The sequence below is a fragment of the Chlamydotis macqueenii genome, chromosome 1 (genome assembly GCF_036417535.1).
Source record: "Chlamydotis macqueenii isolate bChlMac1 chromosome 1, bChlMac1.mat, whole genome shotgun sequence".
Classification (NCBI taxonomy): domain Eukaryota; kingdom Metazoa; phylum Chordata; class Aves; order Otidiformes; family Otididae; genus Chlamydotis; species Chlamydotis macqueenii.
The window spans coordinates 148,734,265-148,760,018 of NC_141556.1; the positions used below are offsets into that span (position 1 = coordinate 148,734,265).

The 25,754-nt window shown below is 41.2% G+C and overlaps 1 protein-coding gene across 4 annotated transcripts in view; it reads left to right on the forward strand.

The window, feature by feature from the left end:
- Nucleotides 1-17,696: 17,696 nt before the first annotated feature.
- MRPS9 (mitochondrial ribosomal protein S9) overlaps nucleotides 17,697-25,754 on the forward strand; it is a 34,005-nt gene continuing 25,947 nt past the window's right edge. For 3 of the 4 annotated variants that reach the window (XR_015261350.1, XM_086769639.1, XM_086769648.1), the window contains exons 1-2: nucleotides 17,697-17,806; nucleotides 24,136-24,315. Coding sequence is in view for 3 of the 4 variants with exons in the window: in XM_086769639.1 (XP_086625765.1) it covers nucleotides 17,729-17,806; nucleotides 24,136-24,315 (258 nt within the window). In the remaining variant the exon portion in view is untranslated. Of the gene's footprint in view, nucleotides 17,807-22,960; nucleotides 23,066-24,135; nucleotides 24,316-25,754 lie in introns of those variants that run through there. The other variant, XM_010123854.2, reaches the window with a different exon arrangement.

Sequence of the window (25,754 nt, forward strand, 5' to 3'; positions counted from 1 at the left end):
AATCCAAAAGGTTCACTAATTCTCAGCTTTTGAGTTTCAGCAGTACCAAATCCAATTGCAAAGCTTGCTAACTGTCTTTGTCTTTCTACCTTGAACTTCCCTTTATCTGCAGATGTGCAAAGCATTGCAAATGTCTTACAGCAGTTCTCTACCAGTCTGCCACAGCCTGGGCAGCTCTTGTTTCCTGCAGGATTATTCATTTATTTGAAGAGGGATGATATAGAGGTTATCATTGTGCCAGCTCACAGCTCCTCCACTGAGAACCAACGAGAGCAATATCTAAATTGTAGATGTTGTTATGAACATGACAAGCCTCAGGTTCCTGTATGGCAGTCCACCTGAGCCCCTGACCCCAGGCAGGGTTGCTCAGAAACATCATCTGAGCAAGAAGCAGGAGACTGAAGTCTGATTTCACCCTCCCAGGTATGTCTCTGTTCCTGTTTATTGCTGGTTGACTTCATGAGAAGAAATCCAATTGACATTTTAAGATTTACTGTCTTGGATACATGGGTTTGAGCAGCTGCTACTAACCTCCCCTACAGTTTTGAAGACAGTTTGTTTTCAGTCAAGCTAAACCTTAGAGCCAAAACTGTCAAACTTGGGTGACTACATTCCACATAGAGACATGAAAGCAATTGGCCAGATTTTTGAGCACGAAAAACATCCAGAATTTGCATCAATTCAGCACCTCCAAAACTCAGGCCATTCATTTAAGCAAGCAAATATGCATTTAGATTCCCAAACATAAATTTCTATTTGTATTTCCTTCAACAATGAACTACCATGCTTATGAACCTGTCCTGCAAACTGTTAATGTCTTTAATGTCATTACTGAATTTAACACATATGTCAGAGGACAATACAGAATGGGGTATATCATAGAACAAGGCTCAGGAACATATGCAGACAGCCACTCTGAGCAAACACTTGACCTGGAGTACTGCGTCCAGCTCTGGAGCCCCCAACATAAGGACATGGACACTTTGGAGAGGGTCCAGGAGGAGGGCCATGAAGATGATCAGAGGGCTGGAGCACCTCTCCTATGAGGAGATGCTGAGAGAGTTGGGGCTGTTCAGCCTGGAGAAGAGAAGGCTTCAAGGAGACCTTATAGCGATCTTCCAGTACCTTAAGGGGGCTTATAACAAAGATGGGATATACTCTTCAGTAGGGCCTTTTGTGATAGGACGAGGGGTAATGGTTTTAAAATAGACAGAGGTAGATTCAGACTGGACATAAGGAAATTTTTTTTTTATAATGAGGGTGGTGGAACACTGGAACAGGTTGCCCAGAGAGGTGGTAGGTGCCTCATCCCTGGAAACATTCAAGGCCAGGTTGGACGGGGCTCTCAGCAGCCTGATCTGGTGGGAGATGTCCCTGCTTCTTGCAGGGGGGTTGGACTAGATGGCCTTTAAAGGTCCCTTCCAACTCTAACTATTCTATAACTCCATGATTCTATGACCTCAAACTCACTGACTCGGTACACCGAGGTGAGCTCATCCCAAATCTGACACATTATTGTCACTAAGCAGATCTGAGCAATACAAGGAGACTTGCTATACTAGAAGATCTGCATCTTTTTGTGCAGGAGTGCAAATCCCAAATGCAGGAGCATCTCTGCAAAGCTAACTTTAGCTTAAATGTTCCCCGAGTTTAACTCCCATATAGGATCCTAACTTCAGTGTGGTGAAGCCTGTAGTGCTGACTGGCTGGGCCACTAATGGATGCAATCTAACAATTGATCTCCCTGTAGCAGGGACATATGTTTGCTCAATGGGAAAACTTCAAGGATGTACAGTCCTTCAGTGCCTTCTGCTCATCTAAAGAGGTCAGCGTTTTCTTATAAGCAATTAACTGGAGATGCTTTGCTTTGTTTTGTTTTGTTTTGCAGCTTACTTCAGTAAAGAAATCCATAGGATGCCCATCCACAACTCTTAGTATTACATACAAGCATAGCATGGGCAAAACAAATTCAAGTATTATTTCACAGTGTGGCTGCTTTCATGCAAGCAGAGCTAGTACAAACAGAATAATTCAAGCATGGATAATTCATGTTAACTCTTCACTGAAGATATATCCATCAGTGGTGCAAAAGAAGTGATTTTACCCTTGCTTTGTTTTCACTTAGGTCACTAATTAAGACAAGTTAATCTAAACAAGTTTGAACTGAATTCAAAGTGTCAGCCTCAGGGATTTTTTTCTAGTTTACATAGATCAAATAAAATTAATTGATGGAGACTTTTGGTACTTTTCTAGCGAGGACAAGATCAAGTGCACTAGCAAATATGAGAACAGATTGCAAAAAAATAGATTCCAGAGCTTACAGCACCTCTTTTTGTGATGTCTTATACTTTTATATCATATGACCATCTGCAGCTAAGTGGAGCTGACCATCTAACAAAGGGACCAGTCAGGTCACTGAAATATGGAGTTGCCCTTTGCTTGTATTTGGATAACTGATGGATAAAACATTGTTCATCATTATTCAGGAATGACATCAAACATTTTGCATCTGTACACAAGAAACTGGAGTCTAGACTGAGAGGAGGCTTTCAACGTCCTTGTTTTCTTCTGACTTTTGAAAAAAATTCTTTTTGAATTCATTATTAAATGAAGGCATTTAAAAAGACGAGATCAAAGCTGCACTTTAAACTCAAACAAGGATGAAGTACTGGTGGAAAGAGGTACCTTCCTTTACTGTGGTACCTACAGTTTTTGAAGGCGATTAACTGTTGTGTGCTCTAATATTAAAAGGATTTTTTAAAGGCATTCTATTGGAAGGATTCCTGATTTAAAGAGGTGCTTCAGGAAGTAATCAGCTGTTTTACTATCCTGTTGAGATAGCTATCTCTCTGCCACTGTAAGCTCAAGTAATATTCATATCAGTATAAGCAATGTTATGGCATACAATCTCAGAATAAACTGTGTGGAAAGTGGCTTCTAACATTGCATCATCTACATAGTAAAAATATATGCCATTAATAGAATGTACTTACAGAGACAACAAACAAATATCACGGGTAGGCTGCCTAGGAAAAACAGAGTTTATCACTATGCCATCATTATATTCCTCTAACCTAATATAACAAAAATAACTCTAATGAGTCAGTTAAGAACATGATTTCAGAATAAAAACACTTGAATCTTCTCTTTCAGTGTCCATCTATGAATATCAGATCAACTGCCTCAGCCTTTAAATTGCTTGCCTAGTGTCACGCTGCATCAACCGAAAAGAGCAGAGGGACTTGTGCTAGAAGGCTCTTCTTTAAAAAGGGGAAGTTTGGCAGTGGGTGAATTTAGAGGAGTTTCCATAAGTTTGGAAAAAATTCCCTGTACTGGTTCATGTAGCCAGGCTTTTTTTTTGTCTGTATTTGTCCTTACAGATTTCAGAAGCTACTTGTTCTACCAGGCCTGACAACAAGGCTCTGACAAAGCCTCTTTTTAACTCTAAACATCATCTAATACATCCAGAAAATAAAAACTCTAGCAATGTCCTCCATCCAAAGGTCATGAGGAAACCACTCTGACCTGCTACCTAAGGTGGCTCAGCACTGATCAAAACACCATCGGTTCCTGAGGAGAAATAGCTCAATTCATCCAATTATGAATCTATGGCATTCTACTTAAATATACCAGTGAAAAAAAAATTGAGCCCAAGAGCCTAAGTGCCTAGTAGCTGTATCCTGAGAAAATAACTCATATCTCCTCTGAATAGGATGAGCTCTGGAAGTACGTGCTGTCACCCAGCTCCCCATGGATCAAGGCAAATGTCACCTCACCTAGCATTAACCACCTCTGCTCCTCCGGGGAGACAGTCATCCCCTTCTAAGTCCAGGTCACTCAGCCTGCAGCATGAGGAGAACATCTCCCAGCAGAGACAATACTTGTGCAAAGGGACCCCAGTGTCATCATGAAAGGGAATCTTAAATTCAATAGAAGTTTTCTCCTAAATAGGCCTAAAGCTAGGGCATAGAAGGTCACACTCCTTGGCCTATGTTTACTTCAGCTAGAGGGCAGGAGAGAAGCAGGCAGAAGGCAAGGAAGGTCTGGACTGGGATGGAGAAGATAGGAGAGAAGAGTGCCTGAGGGAACTAGAGAAGGAAGCACCACTCTCCGCCATGCAGACCACAGGACCACATTTGGTGGGTTTGGTTCTGCCAGTACTCATCCTCTAGCAGAACAGCAGGCAATTTAAGCCTTGACTGCATCTTGGGCTGAAGCAACGTCAGGTTACGCCACAGTGCCTTGCTACACTGCATGCAGTCCTGACAGAAGGGTTCACCCAAGACCTGCTGCACTGTTGCAGAAGCTGCTACTGGCTTCGGTGATGCAAGCGATTCTTGGGACTTTCTTATTGAGCCAGTCTCTAGGGCTATCTACTAATAAGTTAAACAGTGTCAAGGAAGTTCCTGGAGAGAGGAAGTCCTGCAAAACTGTAAAACTATGCTGTTAGAATAGTTCCTGGCACACCTTTGGTCTGTACCAGATAGGACTTGGACAAGCCAATTCTTGGACTAATTCAAGAATTAGTACAGCCCTGGCACCTCTTCAAGCAAGTGGTTTGGATGTGGCTGCCCTTTGCTGAAGGGTAAGAGCTTTATTAATATAGCTGTAAACCACTGTGTGACAGTTGGTCTCAGTGCCAGAACAGGGCCCCAGGACGCTTCACCTACCACCAAACGCAGCCTAAGCGGCTGCCAGCTGAAAACATACTCCGCCTCTGCAGAAATTCAGGACCAGATGTGAGACGTTGTTCCCCAAAGGTCTGGAGACACTGAGAGGGTGAATGATGAGCCTGACCACTTCACTCATCCTCAGAACTCCAGGGCACTCTCTGACACACCTCTGGAGAGCAATACCTCATCCATGTGTGCTGCTGTTAGCCTGAGTTACATTTGTTGATGAAAGTGATGTAAATATTGCTTTTGGTGGCTACCAGCAATGGAAAAGGAAGAACCACAGACCATGGGATTGCTGCTGTTGTAGGCAATATGAAAATGAAAAGGATTATACATCTTCTGACATAGGTGTTCATTTCCATTGCTGTGATTTTCAGATGAGAGGGTATGTCCTGCTGCAGTCCTAACTTCCACTAAACACAGATATGGTTGTTAATAAACATACACTGTGGCCCATAGAAAGGAGAAATCGTGTGCCTTAGTACTATGCAATAAACCTCCTAGATTCCTTTTATTTAATTAATCAATGCATAGGGAGATTTTTATTTTAACATCAAGTCACTCCTTAATTATCAGAGCTCACTCCCTGGAGAGAAATATCCCCAATTATCATAATTATCACATAGTTCAGCTTCTGAAAATTTTCTATTGTGCATTTAACTTTTGGCATCACAAAATGTGAAGTGCAAAGCACACGCTGTGCCTTACTGCACAACTTAACAGTAGCATTACCTGCTTCCTAGCTTTGCACATTTTTGTACTTCTGGCATCATATTACACAAACACTAGCCATTCTCCTCTGTTACTAAAGTAAGAGAAGGCATTTGTTTGCTTCAAAAACACTTGCTATAAATCATTCCTCCATTGCGGTAACCATTCAAAAATTGCATACTCAACTTTTAGAAAAATTCCCAATTTAATTTCTGAAATCATCACAACAGATTAGTTTGTGAGCTCTTCTTTCGGGGCTGACATGTATAAAAACTTCTCAAACAAAGGTCTTCTGTCTATAGATACATTCATTCAACTTGTCTGACTTCTCATTTATTTTGAAGAGGTAGGAGCTATCTCTGTTACAATGGCACGGACTCCCGGCAATGATAACGTATTAGAAGCTTTCCAAGAAAGAATGAGTTTTCTGCAGTTTCTAAGTGGTAGCCTCCTTGGCAAATGAGCTATTGAAGAAATTCACTTTCTGAATGTACTTATTCTCCTGGGTTTTCTCGAGAAGTTTTTCTAGATATTTACTTGAGGAAAGATCATAATAGATCATTGTTGGAAATCTAAAGATAATCTTGCCACTTGAAACATTGGCATGCATTTTTAAATTAAATATAATGAATCTGTATTTTGTACTTTTGATATTAGATGCTTTGAAGCTCTGGTTAAGCAACCTAAGGATGTATTTAAGAAACTGCTTCCATGCATTCATGAACCAGAGCTTTTATTCTCAGTCTTGCTTGTTTAGGTATTTTGGACACACACTGTAGCTTCTGTCCCACCATCATCTGTTTATTTTTACTTCTAAATTTATAATTGGAATTGTCACTTGACAGAAAGCCTATTTTGTCAACGTCCTTCTCTGTTCTATTTAATTCAGATCTGTTTCTTTTGTTTCCATATCTTCACCTTCATTTCTGTAAATATTGACTTAGAATTTCTTTAAATCTTAACTCAGAAAAAAGAAAGGCATCTTTATTGGTTTGTGTTAGAATTACTTATAATGTACTATGTATGCCATTGCAATAAAAGAAATTTAAAAAACAATCATGAAAATCAATGAAATCTACCATAATTAGGACCATAACAGCTTGTTAGCAGAGAGTGAGAATATTGCTGTGGCACCAAGGTTTCTAGAATTTCCAAAGACAAGTAAAACAATGAGAGAGTGGTATTAAAAGGAAGAATCTTCAGACATGGAATACAGAGGAGGTTCAAGAGTGTGGATGCACTCGGAGCTACCCAAAATATTATCATATTTCAATAGTAATGTTTTTATAGATTAAAATCATAAGTATAGCTGGCAGTCTAAGGAGAAGTTATTTAGAGAAGATGAAACATCTTCTTACAAAATTGGTTTTAATTCTTTGAAAACATTTGGCTTCCATCTGCTACAAATTACAAAACAAGCACAGAATAGGTACAAAAGAGAGAATATTAACTAAATTTTTAATTCTTGTGTTTGATTTATGGATATGATCTTATTTATTTGTGTTAGCATAAGCTAACACTGTATATGTTGGTGTGAACAGGATATTGTTAAGTAGAAAGAAGATACTTCCCTGTCCACTCCCTTTTATGACTTGTCTTTTGGGTCAGCTTGCTCAGACAGCTTTAGTAGGGTTCAATGAGGCTCAAAGTTGCAGATACGTAACTTCAAAGTGTAAATCAACTATTTATTGGCCATCACCCACAAAAGGTAGCTAAGAGTTAACATTTAAGCATTAGTGTGCTCGCTACCCTGACAAGGCACCTGATGACTTTCCGCTGGCCAAGCAGGCATCAGGAAAAGGCAGACCTCCAAGGCTCCTGAGGATGCTCCCTCAGTGTGGCAGAACTGCCATCTTCCACCAAAAGCTGAAAGTCCCTGGCCTAAAAAAAAATCCATTAATTGATCCTGGAAATGCTTAGAAACTGGTTTTTAAATCCCTTCTTGAGGTGAATGGCATTTAATAGTGTGCCATTAATGGTAACAGCTTTGTTCACCAAGTAAGACGCTCTTTAAATAAATATGTCAGCAAACTCTTGGCCTTGGCTCAGTTCTAAAAATAATTTCAAGAGAGCAGAAACCCTTAATTTTTGCAAATATATTAAATTACTCTCTGCCTTCATTGCTGGCATCTTGTTTTCCCAGAGGAGACAATTGTTCTTCAGTTTCTGTTTGCAATTCAGACTCTTCAGATTAAAAAAATGCAGTACTCTTTACGTTCAATTTTGTTATAATCTTCCACTCTAAGTTTCTGTTAATTCATTTAATCGACCTTAACCTTCACTTCAGAAGATACCTAAATTTTACATTTTTCTGAATAACATATTCCCTACCAGTAACTGCAGTGCAATTACTCAGTGATAGTGACAAACTGTTCTATGTATTCTAACAGATAAAACTCATATATTATCATCACCTGGAATTAAACCTTAACTGAGAGATTTATTGAATATTGCAAAGAAGGTTTGAGAATCTGTGAGGGTCCTCTAATATTTGAAAAGAGAATACTCACTGAGATATATTGATTTATTTTGCTAGATTTCTTTTACTACTGGAGTGAAGAGCAAAATATTTGTCATCTGAGTTCCAGTGTGAAGATAAGAAGAGGAAAATTTCCTTTCTCTTACAAATTTCAAACAATTCCAATTTTGTACATCAAATATTTGCATTAATCGGAGAAAAAACGTGAAGACCAATGTGTGTTTGCGAACATTCCCAAAATAATTAGAAAGTGCTTGACTATCACATGCTGGCAGAGTGTAAAAACCTACTTCAACAAACCTAAATAAACAATTTAAAGTAACAATTAAACTACATGTCATATGCAGAAAATTTAAAACAAAAAGGCAAAACAAATATTGTTTCCCCAAGTCTGGTCCTCATTGCGAGGCCAACTGTTTGCAGGCTCCAATAAGGTGTTTAAAAATTGACCTGAGCACTACTCTGAGTGTACTTTACCAAATAATTTCTCATTTAATTTCATGTTCTTCAGTGTATTGTCCATTGGGTGAAATGACACTGGGACTAACTCCTCACCAGAAAGGTTTCTTATTTATAAGTAAAGTACATGTGAGTATTTCTTAAAACACTCTATCAGCTTGAGTAAGAGATATCATTATCAAGTCAAGATGAAGAAATAGCCTGACAAGATAGGAGGGAAAATATCCATATCAAGACAATAATGGTAGCCCTATCAAGAAAAGTTATGGGAAAAGGATAGATCCAGGCATGTAAGGAATATCTATGCCAGCTACATCTCCAAATCCTTTACTTATTTAGATGTCAAAAGGAAGATATTCTGATAAAGGAACAATAACCAAATGCCTAACCATGGAAGAACTCTCTGAATATTATTCACAGGAGTAAAGTTACTCATTTGTTTGAGCATTTCCAGAATCAGACCTTTTATGACAAATGCATCAAAAAGCAACATTTTTGTCTTGAAGAGTGAGAACACTGGCAGTTTCTCAGGAAAGCACTTCTAAAAACCAAAGTAACCTTTCTTAATTATTTTCACATATGAAATGATATTTGCCTGTAGTGGGGTTGAAGTCCTGCTCTTAACAGTTGGTGGTCCCAGAACTGCTAAACACCTGGTCATCCTTTGTTCTTCTATTTTAGCAGAATGAAAATTCAGGGAGAATGAGGATACAAAAGCTATCTAGACAGGATCTGATCCAACAGCCACTAGATCATTGTCATACCTTCGACAGACTCAGGCAAATCAGACCAGTGAGGTCAAGCCTGTACAGGCAGAATCAGTAAGGTATGGAGCTGTCCCTGAAGTATGTGAAAGAGCAAAATACCAAATGATGTCATCTACTGTGGAGAAGTAAGCCTTCAAGTTCTGTTTCAGTGCTAGATTTATTGCAATGTAGAGGAAAGACTGTTGAGACTGATAAGAGAATCACATAGAAATACAGAAGAGAGGCAAAGAGAAAAAATGTCTGTCCTATTGATCCCACAAAGGAGTTACAGGTTGGTGACTCCCCTCTCCTTTTAATTTTAGTGTTTGAAACTGTAGGTTTTTATTTTGAATTTTATCACATTTCCCCTGGCAACTCTGCTCTAAAAATATTTTTTTTTTCTGAGGGTATCTTGCATTAAAAAAAAAAAAGTATATTTCTTTTGATATTTGCTCAGAACCTCTAGATTCCAACAGAAACTCTTAATGAAAATCCTGTTTGATTTTGTATTTTTAATGTATCCAGGAGAGTGGAAAACTAGCAATCACATCCCAGGGGACAGTGAGGTCCTCTCCCAGGAGATATTTAGCAAGCTTTTTCATTTTGCTTTGCTTTTATTTAAGTAAACTGAAATAATTTAATGTGATCTGTTTTAATCATATTGTATATCTAAGTACAGATTGACCTTTCCATGTAACATTGTAAATGACTGGGAAGGCTTGGCCAAAGAGACAAAATGTCTGGCATCCTTTAAAATAAACTGGAGCCCACTTACCTCCACAAGGTTCAGGATAATTTGCTGCCAGCCAACCCTGTTCAGCTGGATCGTGGCAGTACATTATAAATGACACACGACTTGTGTCATCAATAAATAAGTAAATCAGTCACTTTGTGCCTCTGCTCAGAGAAGCTGGAGACTCCTTCTCTCTTTCCCCTCAAAAGCCACAAACTCTCTATCCCTTGTTTCACCTCCTGTTTCAAACAGAACGACCATAATCTGAGAAATACAGTTGCTTGCTGCAGATGTTCAGATTTAGGCTGACATGGAGTATTAGATTCTCACATCTAAGGAGGTGATGATTCAGGCAGTTTCTACTGATACTTACATAAGAATCTTAATTATGTATGCTATTTCATGAGTTAGCTCCAGACTGCATCATTTGCCCTCTTAAGTGCTTCCTTTGATGGCTGAGGACAGCAGAGCAAGAGATGTCAAAACAGAGACTGCCTTTCTACCTGCAGGTCAGATGGTTGAGAAGGGAAAGCATTCAATAGCGCTTCCTACTTTTCTCCTCATTACTATTTTCTGTAGTTGGAACTTGGCCCAAAATGGTCAACGACTGACAGGTTCTCAAGACTAGCATAAAACACCTGGAGGTAAAACTATTATCCAGGCGCCAGTCTAGCTCTCTGGGAGCAGAGTACTACTTCTGCATTCAGGTTAGCTCTTGCACAGACGTGCAAATGCTAAAGAAGCTTCTTATGCTTACCTCTCCCTCCAAATATACCCACACAGGATTATTGTGGATGAAGCTCTTCTTGCACAGCAGAATCACAGGAAGGGATCTTTTCCAGGTCGTGCTGACTGGCTCTTCAGGTACTGGCACCCACAGGGTAGACCGCAGGCAGTGCCTCATTGCTGCAATAAGAGAGAAGCCAAAAAGAATGATCGGTTCTTTTCTCAGAACATCTGGGGAACACATCTGTATTATGTTAGACGCTTGGTTTTGCTGGACACTTTACAGCCTTGACATCCTAACATGCATTACCTAAAACATTATAGCAAGTACAAAAGCATTACTTATTCTCTTATTTAGTTGTCTTAACATAAAGGAAAGCACATGCTCCCCAAGTATTTTAACAAGATTCAATGCAGGCACATGAATGGCTTGTTTCTGTAGAGTTCTACGCCAGAAAACTGCAGATTATTTTCTTTATTTTTTGAATATGATGGTCAGAAAGTAACAGCAGTACTTGGTGCTTTTTATCTTTATCCAGACAAAATTTGTCATTCTCTTTCCTTGTTATTTCTGTGAAAGATGCACCGTATGTATTTCTTTAGATTTTCTGTGGAAGCCCTGATGACTCAGAAGCTTCTGTTGCTACGGCTGTTTTAAAACCTGAAATCTTTAAGTCATACTTTCTTGTGCTTCGTTAATTCAGAGACTGGTCCAAAGCCTGTTAGAACAAAATTTCATCTCTAAATTGGATGGTATTTGGTCATCACATTCATTTTGAGGGGAGAAGAAATTTAATTCTGAATAACCACTTCAGAACATCTCCAAGAAGTGTGGAAAAGTGTTAGGTGCTGGATCTGCCATTTCCCGAGTTCCAAAGACACCAAGAGGACCACTTTTATTCTATAACTTTTCAGCTCCCGTCCAGGTGAATGCAGTCTCCTGCCAGATTAACTTGTGGCCAAGGTGACCACATCCTCAACAACCTGGTCTCCTTGGCAGGAGCAACTCTGTGTCTGGGACTGCAGCATTCTACAGGATAGCGCTTGAACCCTGCATGAATTTTAATCCAGCAGGAAAGACATGAGGGCCACAGAAAGGCGCATGCCAGCCTTAAAACCAAAATGGAGCTTGCAATCTAACAAATATATAGACGGAGTTCACAACCTTCAACAGCATCCATAAACTGTACATTAGCAAATCCCCCATGTTGTCCCAGGAGAGCAGACTCTGAGATGTATTTTCTGATTATCTGGTGAGGTAGACAGGATTCACAGTGTCTACTCCCTATCTATAAATGAATCTTGGGAAGCATATACAATTTGAAAAACTACTGGTTTTTTCTATTTATTCTGAATATATGTATGTCTCCAGTATTTAGAAAAATCAATAATGAAAAGTTTATAAATCTGAACAGGTTCAATAATGGGAACAGCAATAAATTTCTTTCTGAGTGATGAAGAGATAAAACTACTACTGCTCTGTGTCTATGGATGGGGCAGATTATTTGTATTTCTGGTTCTATTTTGGGCTGTTCCAAGCAGCTCTGCTGTACCGGGAAGGTGGCTCTAATCAGTGCTGATGTGACTCAATCAAGGTCACTTAGTCTCTAGGCCAGTCCTTAGGCCTCTTTTATTTAGCAGCATAGCCACAGCTTCTTGATCTAATGTCAGCTCTGACTCAAAGTTGCTGCTAAGCTCAGTAATGACATTAGTCTAATTATATAGAGACAAAAAAGTCTGATGCAAGCCCTAGTCTAAAGAACAGCTCCAAATGATTCTATTATTGAAATACTGAATCAGCAATAGCAACAGTGATAAACATATGGAGGCAAAGCGTATGGCAGACAAATGACAAAGACACATTACACAGTCTAAAAGCACTTGCCAACTAAAAATATGCCCAGACACTGCATTTGGATCTCTTTGGGCTGACTCTGGCATCCATGTGGAATAAAACTATCTTCAGATGCCTCCAAATTACATCCATACAAGTTCTCTTTCTTTTTGAGAACTGTCTGTAAATTCAACGGAGGCTACTCAAGCACATAAACTACGGCAGAGCTGGAGGATAATACTGCAGAAAAGAATTCTCAAAAAAATGCCTTGCAGTGCTCAGCGATACCCACAAGCTGTGGAAAAAAAACCCCCAACCAACAGCCCTTGAACTTGTGAAGAAAAGATGAAACAGATGCGGGGCTGCGATCCAAAGTGTGGTGAAGATTTGGGTAATACCTTCCATCATGGAGAAGGAAAGCTGTAGGAAGGAATAAAACAGGGGGGCACTGCTTTACAGGCAAAGATCTCTGGCTATTTTTGATTCACCTTTACCGATTTTGGGCTGAATCCAAACCACTTTCACTATAAAATGAAATATGATCCCTCTGTATTTGGTGCTGTCATGTAAATTTGTTTTATTTTTATATTTTATAAATACTGTTGGAATAATGATTCTTGAAATCTCTCTCACAACAGACTTGATTGACAGCTCCCTAAGTGTGCCTTTCATAGCGGAACATAATTGACAACCCTTAGGTGGCTAGCATATGCAGGCTACGAAATGGAGTGTGCTCGCTCCACATTTGCAAAAAACTAGGTGCAATGAAATAGGTGTTCTTATTATCAGCTTTTAAAAATGAAATTTATGTGTTTGCATTTAAGAAAGTATGACTTCTGGATATGTCAGCCTCAAGCCTTTCAACAGTGATGAAAAAGATCAATGCAAAACAATTTCTATGTCAAAAAGCACACACATGCCATAAAATACCTAGAAATTACTTAACTGGAACAGAGTTAAAATACTGCTGAGTTCTCTTCATTTCTAACACGTATTTCGTTTTTTTTTTTTTCAAATGCATACTGATCAGCTTCTGAAACACAAAGCTTTCTGCCAAGCCACCCTTCTCCAGTGCTCTCCCTAGCCAAAAACTGAAGGGTTTTTTTTGTTGAACACAGGACCTGGGTGTCCCTAAACTTCCCTGAGTCTAAGGAGAATCCTGAAAGTGCTCCTGGTTAGGCTCAGAGCAATATCCTCAGCATGCGGATGCTCTGTGTAGTGTCCTTAGACTCTACACCCAAACGCTCACTTCCTGGACGAGCACTGGTGATTGCTGTCCCTTTTGGCATAGGTGCCCCAGAACTCCAGCCAAAATACTTGCAGTCAAAGGAAGAAAGGCACACGGGAAAGATAACAGAAAATAGTTTATAAGAAGAATAACTGTAGTTCAGAATTGAAAAACAAATCTACTCTTTCATTTCTGTTTAGGGAAAACCCTAAAAAACTTAGGCATCTCTTCAGAAGTCGATTTAGATTATGGCATCCTGAGAAGTTTTAACTCTTCTACAACTACTTGCATTGTCTTCTGATTAACGGAGTCTTACTCTCTCTGCTGCAGATTAGCTTGTTCTGTTGCACGGCAGTAGATCCTGCTACATCCTCCATTATGTCCTGCCCGCTTCTCTTGCATTAGTTTCTTGTACACCTAAGTGTAAGATACTGACTTCAGCTCATTGCAGGTCAGGAGACTTTATCAGGGAAGTATGTCTGTATATTTGCCCTGTCTTTCTGCTCTTCTGTAAGCACCTAACATTGGCCACTGCTACAGTGAAGCCATCTGGCTCAATGGACATTTGGTCTGACCCATCCTTGCCATTTTTTCGTGCCACCGGGATATCTGTTCCTCAAGCAACTGGTTTTTACATTTTTACACTGTCCATACCAGTAACTTGAACTCATGCTACCTACAAATCCCGTCTCTGATTACAAAAGGACACCCCAAATCTTACCTTGGGACTGCCTACCTGCAAGTTGGTAATGCAAGCAATCAGCAGTTTTGGACTGAAACTGGGCCTTAGGTTTGTGCTCAAGAATTTGCATACACTGCAGATGTGCCACTCAAGCTGTCCCCTGACCTGTGCATGTGGCAGGCTCAGCCTAGTTTCCTTGTTCAGTAATTTTTCATTTCAGAAACCTCAAGCCCCACACAGAAGCACCATTTTCTGTCCCTGAAAGACAGCACTCCAAAGCTTTTATCATCCCAAATTGTATGCTTACCCTCATTACCTAATTTCAAAACAGAAGCAGGTAAATTGCTGCAGGCAACAGTTCTCAGTTCTGTGATGGCATAGAGCACGATTAGCAAGTTACACAAGGATACAGGTAATCAGGTCCACAATTTGAACAAGTTCCCGGAGTTGAACACAGGCCAGCCAGGCTCAAAAAGGACATTGCTGCCACACAAGAGGCTAAAGATCCGCAGGGGACTTAGCGAAGCATCAGGGTAGTTTGCATGGATTAGGTAGGCATCTAGTCTGTCAACCAAATGTGGAGATAGAAAGAGAAGCCCTTTGGAGTTAATCTTGGGATAAGTAGATTAACCATGCTTTTCTTGCATTTCCCTCCACCTCTGTCTTAATAAACTTTTGACAGCAGGATGGGGATGCAGGGGGCTGAGCATGTAAATAACTTCTGCTCATTTTTATCTTACCTTGGCTCGTGCTAAAAACTGTTTTTGAACTGGCAAACCCAGGCTCCTGACATTTGAGCAGAAGCAGCAATCCTTCCACTAGAAAGCAGCCTTCTGGGACACATTAGCTTTGCCCACCACAGTCAATAAACTTAAGGAGTTGAGTGAGTTGGATTTACATCAACCAGTTTCCAAGTACAAGTGGCCGATATGGTGTAGATGGCCCTGCTCCTCAAATTTAACTGACAATTAATAACATCTGGGGAATGAAAACCTCCACTCCAGTGGCGCTTTATTTCTCTATGGCTGACAGGAGTGAGAGGTAACAATTGCTCAGCATGGTGAGGACCAGTGAGCTCCTTGCTACTGAACAAAGCCAAGCCATGGGGCAACAGATGGCAGACGAGATTCACCACAGGCCTTGAAGAGGCTGTACCATCCCCAGCTTTCTTCACCTCTTCAACTCTGCTTGCTGCTCCTGGAGGTGGGTCAGTGAGGCTGTGACCCTAACCCAACCTCCTTTATCTCTTTTGGAGAAACAGCTGCTAACCAAATGCCATCCCTACGCACCCTGTGAATGAAAGTGTGGCTACAGTTCCCAGTGCTTGGCCAGGTGTGCACAGGAGAGAGACACTCCACTGCTCTGCTTCAGTGCAGCGTTCGCAGCATTCACTTGCATGTATCCACGTCAATAAAACTACTGACATTTTCATTTTCACGGTTGGTAACCACAAGAATAAACGCACCTTTCCAGGGTGGCTTCTCTTTGGCCTCCCTGCATGGGTGACTTCCCTTGCCCACGGCCAGTTTTCTTATACTTTCTTTTATATCCCAGGGAGGAAATCATACTTACGTCTGCATGGGGCAAGAGCCACTTGTGAAAAAAGTAAAAACAAACCTGGGAAAGCAGAGATTCACTTCCAGAATTTTCTTTCAAATAATAACTGCTCCTAAAGAGAGGGCCCCAATAAGTGTGAAGTAGAAGGATTTTTAATTCAATTTTTTATTAATTTCCACTTCTTCTGTGGTGCAAAACACTACTGCTAAAATCCAATCACTTCTAAGGGTATATACTGTGTAACTTGGGGAAATGATGAACACTCTCAAGCCCTCAAGGCTGAGCACTCTTAAGCCCTCAAGGTTCAGCATCCAGATTAACGTCACCTTCGGAGGTGACAGTATTGATAGCAAACCCCCCTCAGCAGGAGACAACTGCTACATCTCTAAAAAATGGCATTTTTTTTCCCTGGAAAAAAACCCCAGTGCTAGGGTGAAATATGTTTTTTGCTACAACTCTCCAGACAAGTTGTAGACCTCCAAGATCATCAAGTCCAACCATTAACCCACCACCATCCCTACTAAACCATGTCCTGAAGTGACACATCTACACGTTCTTTGAACACCTCCAGGGATGGTGACTCCACCACTTCCTTTGGCAGCCTGTTCCAGTGCCTGACCACCCTTTCAGTAAAGAAGTATTTCCTAATATCCAACATAAACCGCCCCCGCTGCAACTTGAGGCCATTTCCTCTTGTCCTATCACAAGTTATTTGGGAGAAGAGAGCAACACCCGCCTGCCTACAACCTCCTTTCAGGTAGCTGTAGAGAGCAATGAGGTCTCCCCTCAGCCTCCTCTTCTCCAGACTAAACAACCCCAGTTCCCTCAGCTGCTTCTCAGAAGACTTGTTCTCCAGCTTCATCACCCTTCTCTGGATGCGCTCCAGCAACTCAAAGTCCTTCTTGTACTGAGGGGCCCAAAGCTGAACACAGTATTTGAGGTGCAACCTCACCAGTGCCGAGTACAGGGGCACAATCACTTCCTTACGCCTGCTGGCCACACTGTTCCTGATACAAGCCAGGATGCTGTTGGCCTCCTTGGCCACCTGGGCACACTGCTGGCTCATGTTCAGCCGGCTGTCTACCAGCACTCCCAGGTCCCTTTCCACCAGACAGCTTTCCAGCCACTCTTGCCCAAACCTGTGGATTTGCGTGGGGTTGTGACCGAAGTACAAGACTCAGCACTTGGCCTTGGTAAACCTCATACAGTTCACCTCAACCCATCGATCCAACCTGTCCAGATCCCTCTGCAGAGCCTTCCTACCCTGGAGCAGATTGACACTCCTGCCCAGTTTGGTGTCATCTGCAAACTTACTGAGGGACCACTCGATCCCCTCATCGTTGATAAAGGTACTAAATGGGACTGGGCCCAGCACTGAGCCCTGAGGAACATCGCTTGTGACCAGCTGCCAACTGGATTTTACTCTGTTCATCACAACTCTCTAGGCTCGGCCATCCAGCCAGTTTTTGACCGATCGCAGAGTACACCTGTCCAAGCCATGAGCCAGCAGCTTCTCTAGGAGAGTGCTGTGGGAGATGGTACCGAAGGCTCTGCTCAAGTCCAGGTGAATCACATCCACAGCCTTCCCGTCACCCACTAGACCATGATGCAAGCTGTAAACTAGCATTCTAAAGATCAGTCTGCATTTTAATAATGCTGATGTGTTTTAGCTTTCAAAGTGATTTTGACAGCCTATCCGCCGCCACAGCCCCACCCCTCCGGGAGCCGGGCAGACCCGGCAGCGCAAGGCACAGCGAGGTGCAGCGCGCAGGCGCGGCTCCGGCCCCGCCCTTCCAGCCCGGCCCGCCAATCGGTGGCGCCGAGGCCTACCGGCGGAGAGGTGACGCGCGGGGCTGCGCCTTCCCCCGGGCGGCCGGGGCGGAGCGGTGCCGCGGGAATGGCGGCGGCCGTTGGGCGCGTGCTGCGGCTGGGCGGCCGTTGGAGCGCGGTGACGCCGGGTGGGCCGCTCCCCCAGGTGAGAGCTAGGCCGGGCCAGGCCAGGCCAGGCCAGGCCGTTTTCTCACCGCCCTTCGTGCGGGGGCTGCCTGCTGCGGTCCCCCAGGGCCCTGCTTAGGGGCGGAGGTGGGGAAGCCGGAGGCGACGGCGAGTTCGCGTTCCCGGCTGGGTGAAGCGAGGTTGTCGCTGCCGGGGTGACAGCACGCTCGTTTAAGACGCCCCAGTTAGACGCAGGGTGCGGGGCTCCCCCTGCCCGACCCTGGGCGGCCTGGCCGGCGGGGCTGCGGCCTACGGGGCGCCGGCGGTGCGTACGCGGGGCTGGCGGCGTGAGGAGGCCGCGTTGGGGCGGGGAGCGTGGGGAACTGGCGCCGCGTTCAAGTCAGGCCTTCAGTGAGCCGAGTTTGTTTTTCTCATTGTGAAGAAAAACTGTGGATAAGCCCTGGTTTATTTATATATATCACTAAGATGAACAGAAGCATGTATACACCAAAGCCAACACGAAAATGAAGTGCTTTAAGATGGTAGTTTTTTAGATTGATCGTCTTGAATTGTTCTGTCAGCAGGTAAGCAGATGATGAAGTCTCCCAATTCCACAATGAAGAGAGAAACGCACTCTACTTCTGATTAAACAGAATTACTCTCTTGTTTTGAGAGATAGCGGTGTTCAGTCAGTGTTGAGGAGAGCCGTGTATTTGTGCAGTGGTATTTGATACATCTGTATATTTAATCAGTGACCAGCAAGTGGATAAAAAGGCATGCTAGTAACACTCTCAAAATACAAAGTAATTTAGGCTAGTAAGAACTGTTTGATGACTGAATTAAACCAAGCCGTGGGCTGGCAGAAGGTAGATACAGTAAGAAAGTGAAAGATAGCACTGGAGCAATTTGAACTGTTGATAGGGTTTACTTCTACATCAGTTTTACCCATTAGGAATAAAGAACTGGTGCCTGTGTTGGTAGCTCTTTACACAGCAGTCAGAAATACATGTGCTTAAGCTGTGCAAGGAATGACAAAGACAGTAAGGCTGAAAATATTGTAACACTTGATTTTGTTCTCAGTTGGTATAGTTTGTGTTGTTTTGGTTATCCTGTATCAAAGGTATGATTATGACAGTAGCTTGCTTTTCCTGGCTGGGCACCTGCTTGAGTTTGAGCTGAAAATGTTTTGTATTGTATATGAGGAAATTATCTCGAAGGAGGAGTCACTGTAAAAGGCTGGGCTGGAAGAGGCCTTGTGAGATCGTTTGCCTACTCCTCTCACCCCTAAAGATAAGATCAGTACCTATAGCTGTATACAGATCATCCTATTTCTAACTGTGTGCAAACCAGAGGATATGAAGGGAACTAATGGGAGACAGGGCCCAGGAAACTTAAGGGACTCTTCTTCCGAGTAGGTGCGGTTAACCCGTGGAACTGTTTGATGAGGATGTTCAGGATACTAAGCATTTATGTGAATACAAAAAGCCACTTAAGAAACTCAAAAGAAAATTCCACTGAGGACTGTTAAAAACAAGATATCGGCATATCTTTGAAACATAGATTGCTGGAAACTGGGGAAGTATCTTGGAAAAATTATCACTACTTGTTTGTTGTCTTCTTGTACCTCTGATACTGGGTACTGTTGAGGACAGGATAAGAAGTTAACGTACCCTTGTTCTGACTTGCCGTTTCTTATGTCAAGCACTTATCTGTCCTTAGCATTAGGGAACTTTTTAATTATGCATATCCTAAAAATCCCTTTCTGGAGTTTAGTTCAAAACCTCTTGTCTATTTTAGTGGGGTAAACAGTTTAATTTCTTGGAGTGTTTTGTATTTGAAAGTGTCTTGTATTGAGAGGGGAAATGGGAGAGAAACTTTGTAATACCAGTTCCCTTAGCTTTGACTGAACAATAAATTTAGTTTCCTATTCTTCTAATGAGTGGAACACAGAGATTTAGCACAATATATAATGAAAAGAAGTTATCTAGCTTAGTTTCTGTCAGTCTCTTCTGATGTGATTGAATAGCTGTTCTCAACAGAAGACTTCAGAGTATCATGTGTGCTATTTCATTTGACTGGGACCTTATCTAAATCACGGTGGGTGACGGATATACCGATCTCAGAAAAGAATGGTACTGTTTTGGTCTTTCAGAGCTACATGCTTGGAATGGAGTAGCTTTTTCTGCAGTTATTAATTAAGTAGGGTTGAAGAAGCTGTTAGTATTTGATAACTTGTGCCTCAAAACAACTGGATCTAAATGCTATTCCCTGTTACACAGCAAGCATCAGATGTGCATATCTGTACCATTTAGAGCTATCCTTTATTTCTATAGTGTATAGTATAAGCAAAACTTAATGTGTAGATTTGGTCAAAGGTGCTGCACAGAAAGTAGATTTTCTGAGCGAGGGAGATGCAGTTTTATGGTTACCTGTCAAGAGACTTCATTTTGAGAAAAAGTCTCTTCTGATGAAATACTTTGGAAAATCAGGTATAAAAAGTAATATAAAATCACTTATGCATATTTGCTGACACCTTGTGATACTTTCTGGTGTGTTTTACAAAATGCTATTAAAATATAAACCTGATACTGGTTCACCTAATTAGTGAAGTTCTATCCCAAAGATAACTTTTTAGTACAGATCCGTTTGTGTGCTGCATGGTTTTGGAAAAGGAGATGGTTGAAGTCTGCCAGCTTAGAGCATAAAAGCAGCACAAAAATGGTGCAACTGCAAGTGTGCCACATCAATTGATGTCTGCTTCTGACTCTGTAACTTTGCCATGTTGTAAAATGGACAATATTTTATCTTGAATTCAGGACTCCTGTCTCTGCTTCCCTCTTTTTTCCCCATTCCAAGCTTGATCCCTCTGTTAGGGCTACATGTGGTTTTTATATCCATGTAATTCCAGTGAAGTAAACTTAATGGGACGAGAGTAAACAGAGAGGTCTTAGTTATTTTTTGTCTTGGAAAAAAACAGGCCAGAGAAGTTGAAGTTATCTAAAAGTGCTTATTTTTTTTGTAAAGCAAATTTTACGTAAGCTGATCTTTAAATTTATTGTCTCCCAGGGAAATCAGGATTTCCCAAACTGTTTTAATGCTAGGTTTCTCGGGAAGGAGTTGGGAGGGGAGGGTTAATAACAACGGGCTGTGTCCAGAAGTAAAGGCTTTCCCTTCTTTGTCCTGGTAGACAGTCTGTTGTTTTAGGAATGCCATTAGTAACTGTTGTTATTTTTAAAAATGGTGAGGCTGCTGTCTGCAGTAATGCTTTGTGAAATGTGTAAGAAGTGAATGCAAACCTCCATCGTTTTCTCTGAAAAGAAGAGGAGCATGCTTTCTTGTTTGACTGAAATGCCAGAAGCGTTTAGCTTTGCAGTTCTTGCCTGTACCACCCATGAAATAGTACTCTTATCCCAGAAGAGGTACCCAATACAATAGATATTAATTTGCATAAGAGGCTGTTTTCTAATTATGAACAGTTTGTGTGTCCAGGGACTTTTGATTAGTGACGAATTGAAACTAGGGAAGAATATGAATAGCTTGAGGGAAGGAGGACAAAAATGAGAAAATTACAATAGAAATTGACAGGAATAAGATGAAAGCAATCTTTTTAAAGTATCCTGTTTAAAACATAACAGAGAGAAAGCAATTTTGGGCCAAGTGATAAAGAATCATATGTTCATTAACAAGAATTACAAATAATTAGTTACTATTAAGACAAGTAAGACAGAAGATGAATTGAATTCTTTCTTGAGGAGTGTCTAGGAGAGAAGCATAGAAAATGTGTGGAGATACCTCTGGTTTCCTAACAGCTTTTGAAGGAAATCACCAGAGCCTTGCCCATGGAAAATGTGTACATTTAAAATGTTGATTATTTTTCTTTTCATTCCATATATGTCAATGTACCCTCACAGAAAATATGACTGAAAAAAAAAAAAAAGGGAAGAGGCAAACGAGGATTACCATTGCATATGATACATGTAAGCTGTGGAGAAAAAAAAAAGCAACGACAGGCTTTTCAGCACCAAATTCTGCCTTTGAGCTGTTTTTAAACTTTTTCTGGCAGAGGTATTGGTTACTTTTCTAAGGTACATACCTTGGAGGGCATGTCATTATCTATGTCAGATTGTAAAAGCATAGAGGGTCAGTTCTTTCCATCTCGTGTGACCTTGTTTTTCAAAAGATTACTTTACCTTCTATATCAAACCTCATTGAATCCATAGGACCTGTGCTGCAGCACAGGCATGTGGTATATGTAGGTTTAAGGTAGAGTATTGTAGTCTTTATTCCAAATTGAAATTTTAGGTCGGATTGTTAGATTTTGTGTGTTGAAGACTGAGACAGTCATGGACAGGTAAATTAATCATCAACAGCTTTGATGTGCAGCAAATTGTATGTATTGGACCAGTCTATCCTGAGCTGCCAGATGTCCAGAATACCAGCTGGGCTCTGGGAAAGTACAAGAAGGGCTGTGTTTCATTCCCTGTTCATAGAGGACTTGACCGTGTAATACAGAACACCCAAAGCTTCTAATCACAGGAGAAGTTTGTGTAAGCTAACTCATGTTACTAACAGAAGGTGGAAATTCCATCTGCTTTTGTGTTTGTCTTGCAGGTATATCCATATAATCTTGTTTTGATGAGATATGTTTGTATTATTCTGGTTGTAACTAGGTTTGAAGATTAGTGTTGTATTTGTTACAGGAAGACAGCAAGTATTTTGTTATTCATATTAGCTTAACTCAGAATGGTAAAATTCATCAAAATGGTCAGCATGTCTAAATTGTGATCCAGAGAAGACAATTCCTGTGACTTGGAGAACGTTTAGTCATGTTAAGTACTAGCTTTGTTCTGTTCTTCATAGTAAAAGCCCTAACTAGTTCACTTTGTGCATATTTAGGTTTTAGTGTTTGGCTAATGGTAGACTGAGGCTGCAGCTCCAGGAGCAGCAAAGGCAATTTAATGATTTGCTCAGAGAAATTAAGGTAAAGAGGGGACCCCTCCTCTTCTTCCTTCCTCCCAGTTGCATGGTTCAGCCACCTTCTCGTGTCAGGTTTGACTCTGCTCAGAGCCTTTTCTGAATCACTTGGAATTGCCAGCTCAGCAGAGAACTGCCTACTCATTGGGAGGAAGCAGAAGTTAGTGTTCTGCCACATTTAGGGAGCTGGGCTGGCTTGCAGCAGAGTCCAAGTGCCAAAGCTGGCACAGGGCGAGTTAAGGGAGTGGAGGAAAGAATGCTAGCAGGGCTGGACTGTGAGATGGACTCGCTCTGCCTTGTGAAACTGCACTGGCTGCTGGCAAAGGTGAGCCGTGATGTGTTGAAGGGACTGGAGAGAAGTGTTTCAGGGTACTATCTGGTGAACAGAACTGGGTGTTTTTCTGATTCAGAAGTGATTCTTTTTCTGTCTTTGCTTTTCTGTCCCACATACTCTTTTTTTTTTCTTGTGATTCCCTCCCTCCCTCAGCCCGCAGAAGACCATACAAACAATCACTTCTCATTCAGTTTGTGGAATAATTAAGCTGCAGAGGGCTTTAATACTAATGTTGGAGAGACAGAATAGTGCATAATATTTACACTAGGCCAGAACTGGGACATTGCAGCTCTCAGTGAAGCTCCTGTTGGGCTGGCAGAGAGCTTGATTGAAATTAGTCAACTTAACTACTGGTTGTCTTTATAGAAGAAAAAACAAACCTGAATCCCACAAAGATCAGAAGATAACTATCCCCTGAGTTACAACTTCTGAGCTGGAAAAATGCTCAGTAGTATTTGCTAATGAGAACTACCCTACTAGTTTTCTAATAGTTCTACCTGAGATGGTGAAATAGCTTAAGAACTATTCTGGTGCTTTGAACAAGGAGGGAGCACTCCATAGCCTTTCCAGAGCCTTTATAGCAGTGTTTGTGCAGCCACATGCTTCTGAAGCCCACTAGGGAGCTGCCCCACAGATTCTTTTAATACTTCATTATGGGATGCCTTTAGGTGAAGGCAAAACCAGCTTATTTGCTGATAGATTTTTATTTTTCTTTTAAGACTGCAACTGTGGATTGGTGCTGTAATTTTACTTTTGCTGGATGTTTCTGACATATGATATACATTTCTTTCTGTCAGAAAAATCTTCTGAGTTAATTGCAGTGTGTGAAAATGTTCAACTTTTAGAATATGTTTATCTGTTTATGAGCATTAAAACAGTTGGAATAAAATGATTTCCTGATTAATACTGCCTTTTCTAACTTATTACAATAATGTGTTGAATCTGGTTATAGATATGAATGACTTGTTATACTACTCACTTTATTTAGAGCTCACTGTATCAAAAATATAACATAAATCTCTCACATTTCTTTTTTCTTTTTTTTTTTTTGTTTTTGTTAGACATTAAGGCTAATTTCTACCACTACAGCAGTGCGGAGGAAAAATGTGGGAGCCTCAGGACCTGAAAAGTACACTGAGGCATTTATTAAAAAACAGATTGAAGAGTTCAACCTAGGAAAGAGACATTTAGCCAACATGATGGGAGAAGATCCAGAAACTTTTACCCAAGAGGATATTGATGTAAGTACAGTTGCTCTGTTGGAGAAGTAATTTACTGTAGAGTTTCAGATATTGAAAGCACTTTACTTCAGCATGAGCCCCTCAGCTCTCTGTGAATTTTAATCAAATTGTCAGAATAAGAAAGAATACTACTATACATTGCAAACATTGCAACTGTGACTGTGAATAGAGGTTCTACCCCTGCTACCATGTGAGGTCAGACATCACAGTATAGAGCTATATACTGTATCTTGCTAAAGCACAGTAGGTTCTTTTTAAAAGTCCTAATGGATAATCCCCTTGCTCTGAGGTTATAAGAGGCACTGTAAAGGTTTATGTAGCACTTCAAAACATTTACCCACAATTTGACCTGCTGTGTATATTTAGGTCAGGTTTTCTTCTATCATACTGTGGTTGCTGGTAGTGCAAATTAAATTTTATAGCATGTTTTACAACTAACACTCTGGTTTAGCTTGGGTTTTAATGTAGACACGAATTTAAGCTTGTATCAGTAGCTCCAAATGTACTATTTTATTGCCATTCCCTCTGACAACTGACAGATGAGTGCCCTCCTCTTTCTCTGTGTCATTTAGGCTCATGTGTAGATATGCTGCCTTTCACTCAAAAGAGTGTTTTGTTGCATGGATTTTTTTTTTTAATGTCCCACCCGGTCTTCACTTCTGTCATTTCTGTCTTATTTTATCACACATCAGAGGTAGGGAGGAGAAATGTCATTTGCTGACATTCACTCTTAGGTGAAGCTGCATGAAGTCTCATGGCTGAAGCTTTTTCTGCGCAGCAGCAACACTATTGCTATAGCTGTGGCAGCACAGTATATCAGCAGAACCCTGAGGGTAGATGTAGTAATGTGATATGTGCCAGAAGAGAGGTGTGCATGGTTTAGTTTGTTCAGGGGGAGATTGTTTTTTGCCTCTCAGTGGCAAAATTCTGTCAACATAGCTATGTCCGCATAAGAGGTCTTGACAATGTGCTTGTGCCAAGAAGAGAACTACCTCTGTAGGTGGTGATACAGGCTAATGTCAAACACATTTGACAAGCTTCAAAACTGAGTTCTGAAAGCTTCTCTACTTCGCTGTCTATTTTCAGAGAAGAGACATACAGCTAATGGCCTGCTGAGAAAAAGGCTGAAATAAGACTTGAGTCTGATCAGGTATCAGAAAATCCATAAGGAAAGCTTGACCTAAAGTCAGAAATCTGTAGGAAATCAAGCTTTGTGAGTACAAAGCTATGCACTGATACTGTGACTACGTTCATTGAGAATCATAGATATCACTTTGCTCTTCTACAGATAAGTGCCAATGGAGAGACCATTCCAGTCTCAGTGCAGAGTGAATAAGGTCCTGTCAGCAGTAGAAGTGTTCCTCATTGAGGCATCTGAGCCAGCAGTAATAGGAGCCTGTTTTTTCACATTGGCTTTCTTACTTCTGTATGGATTAGAG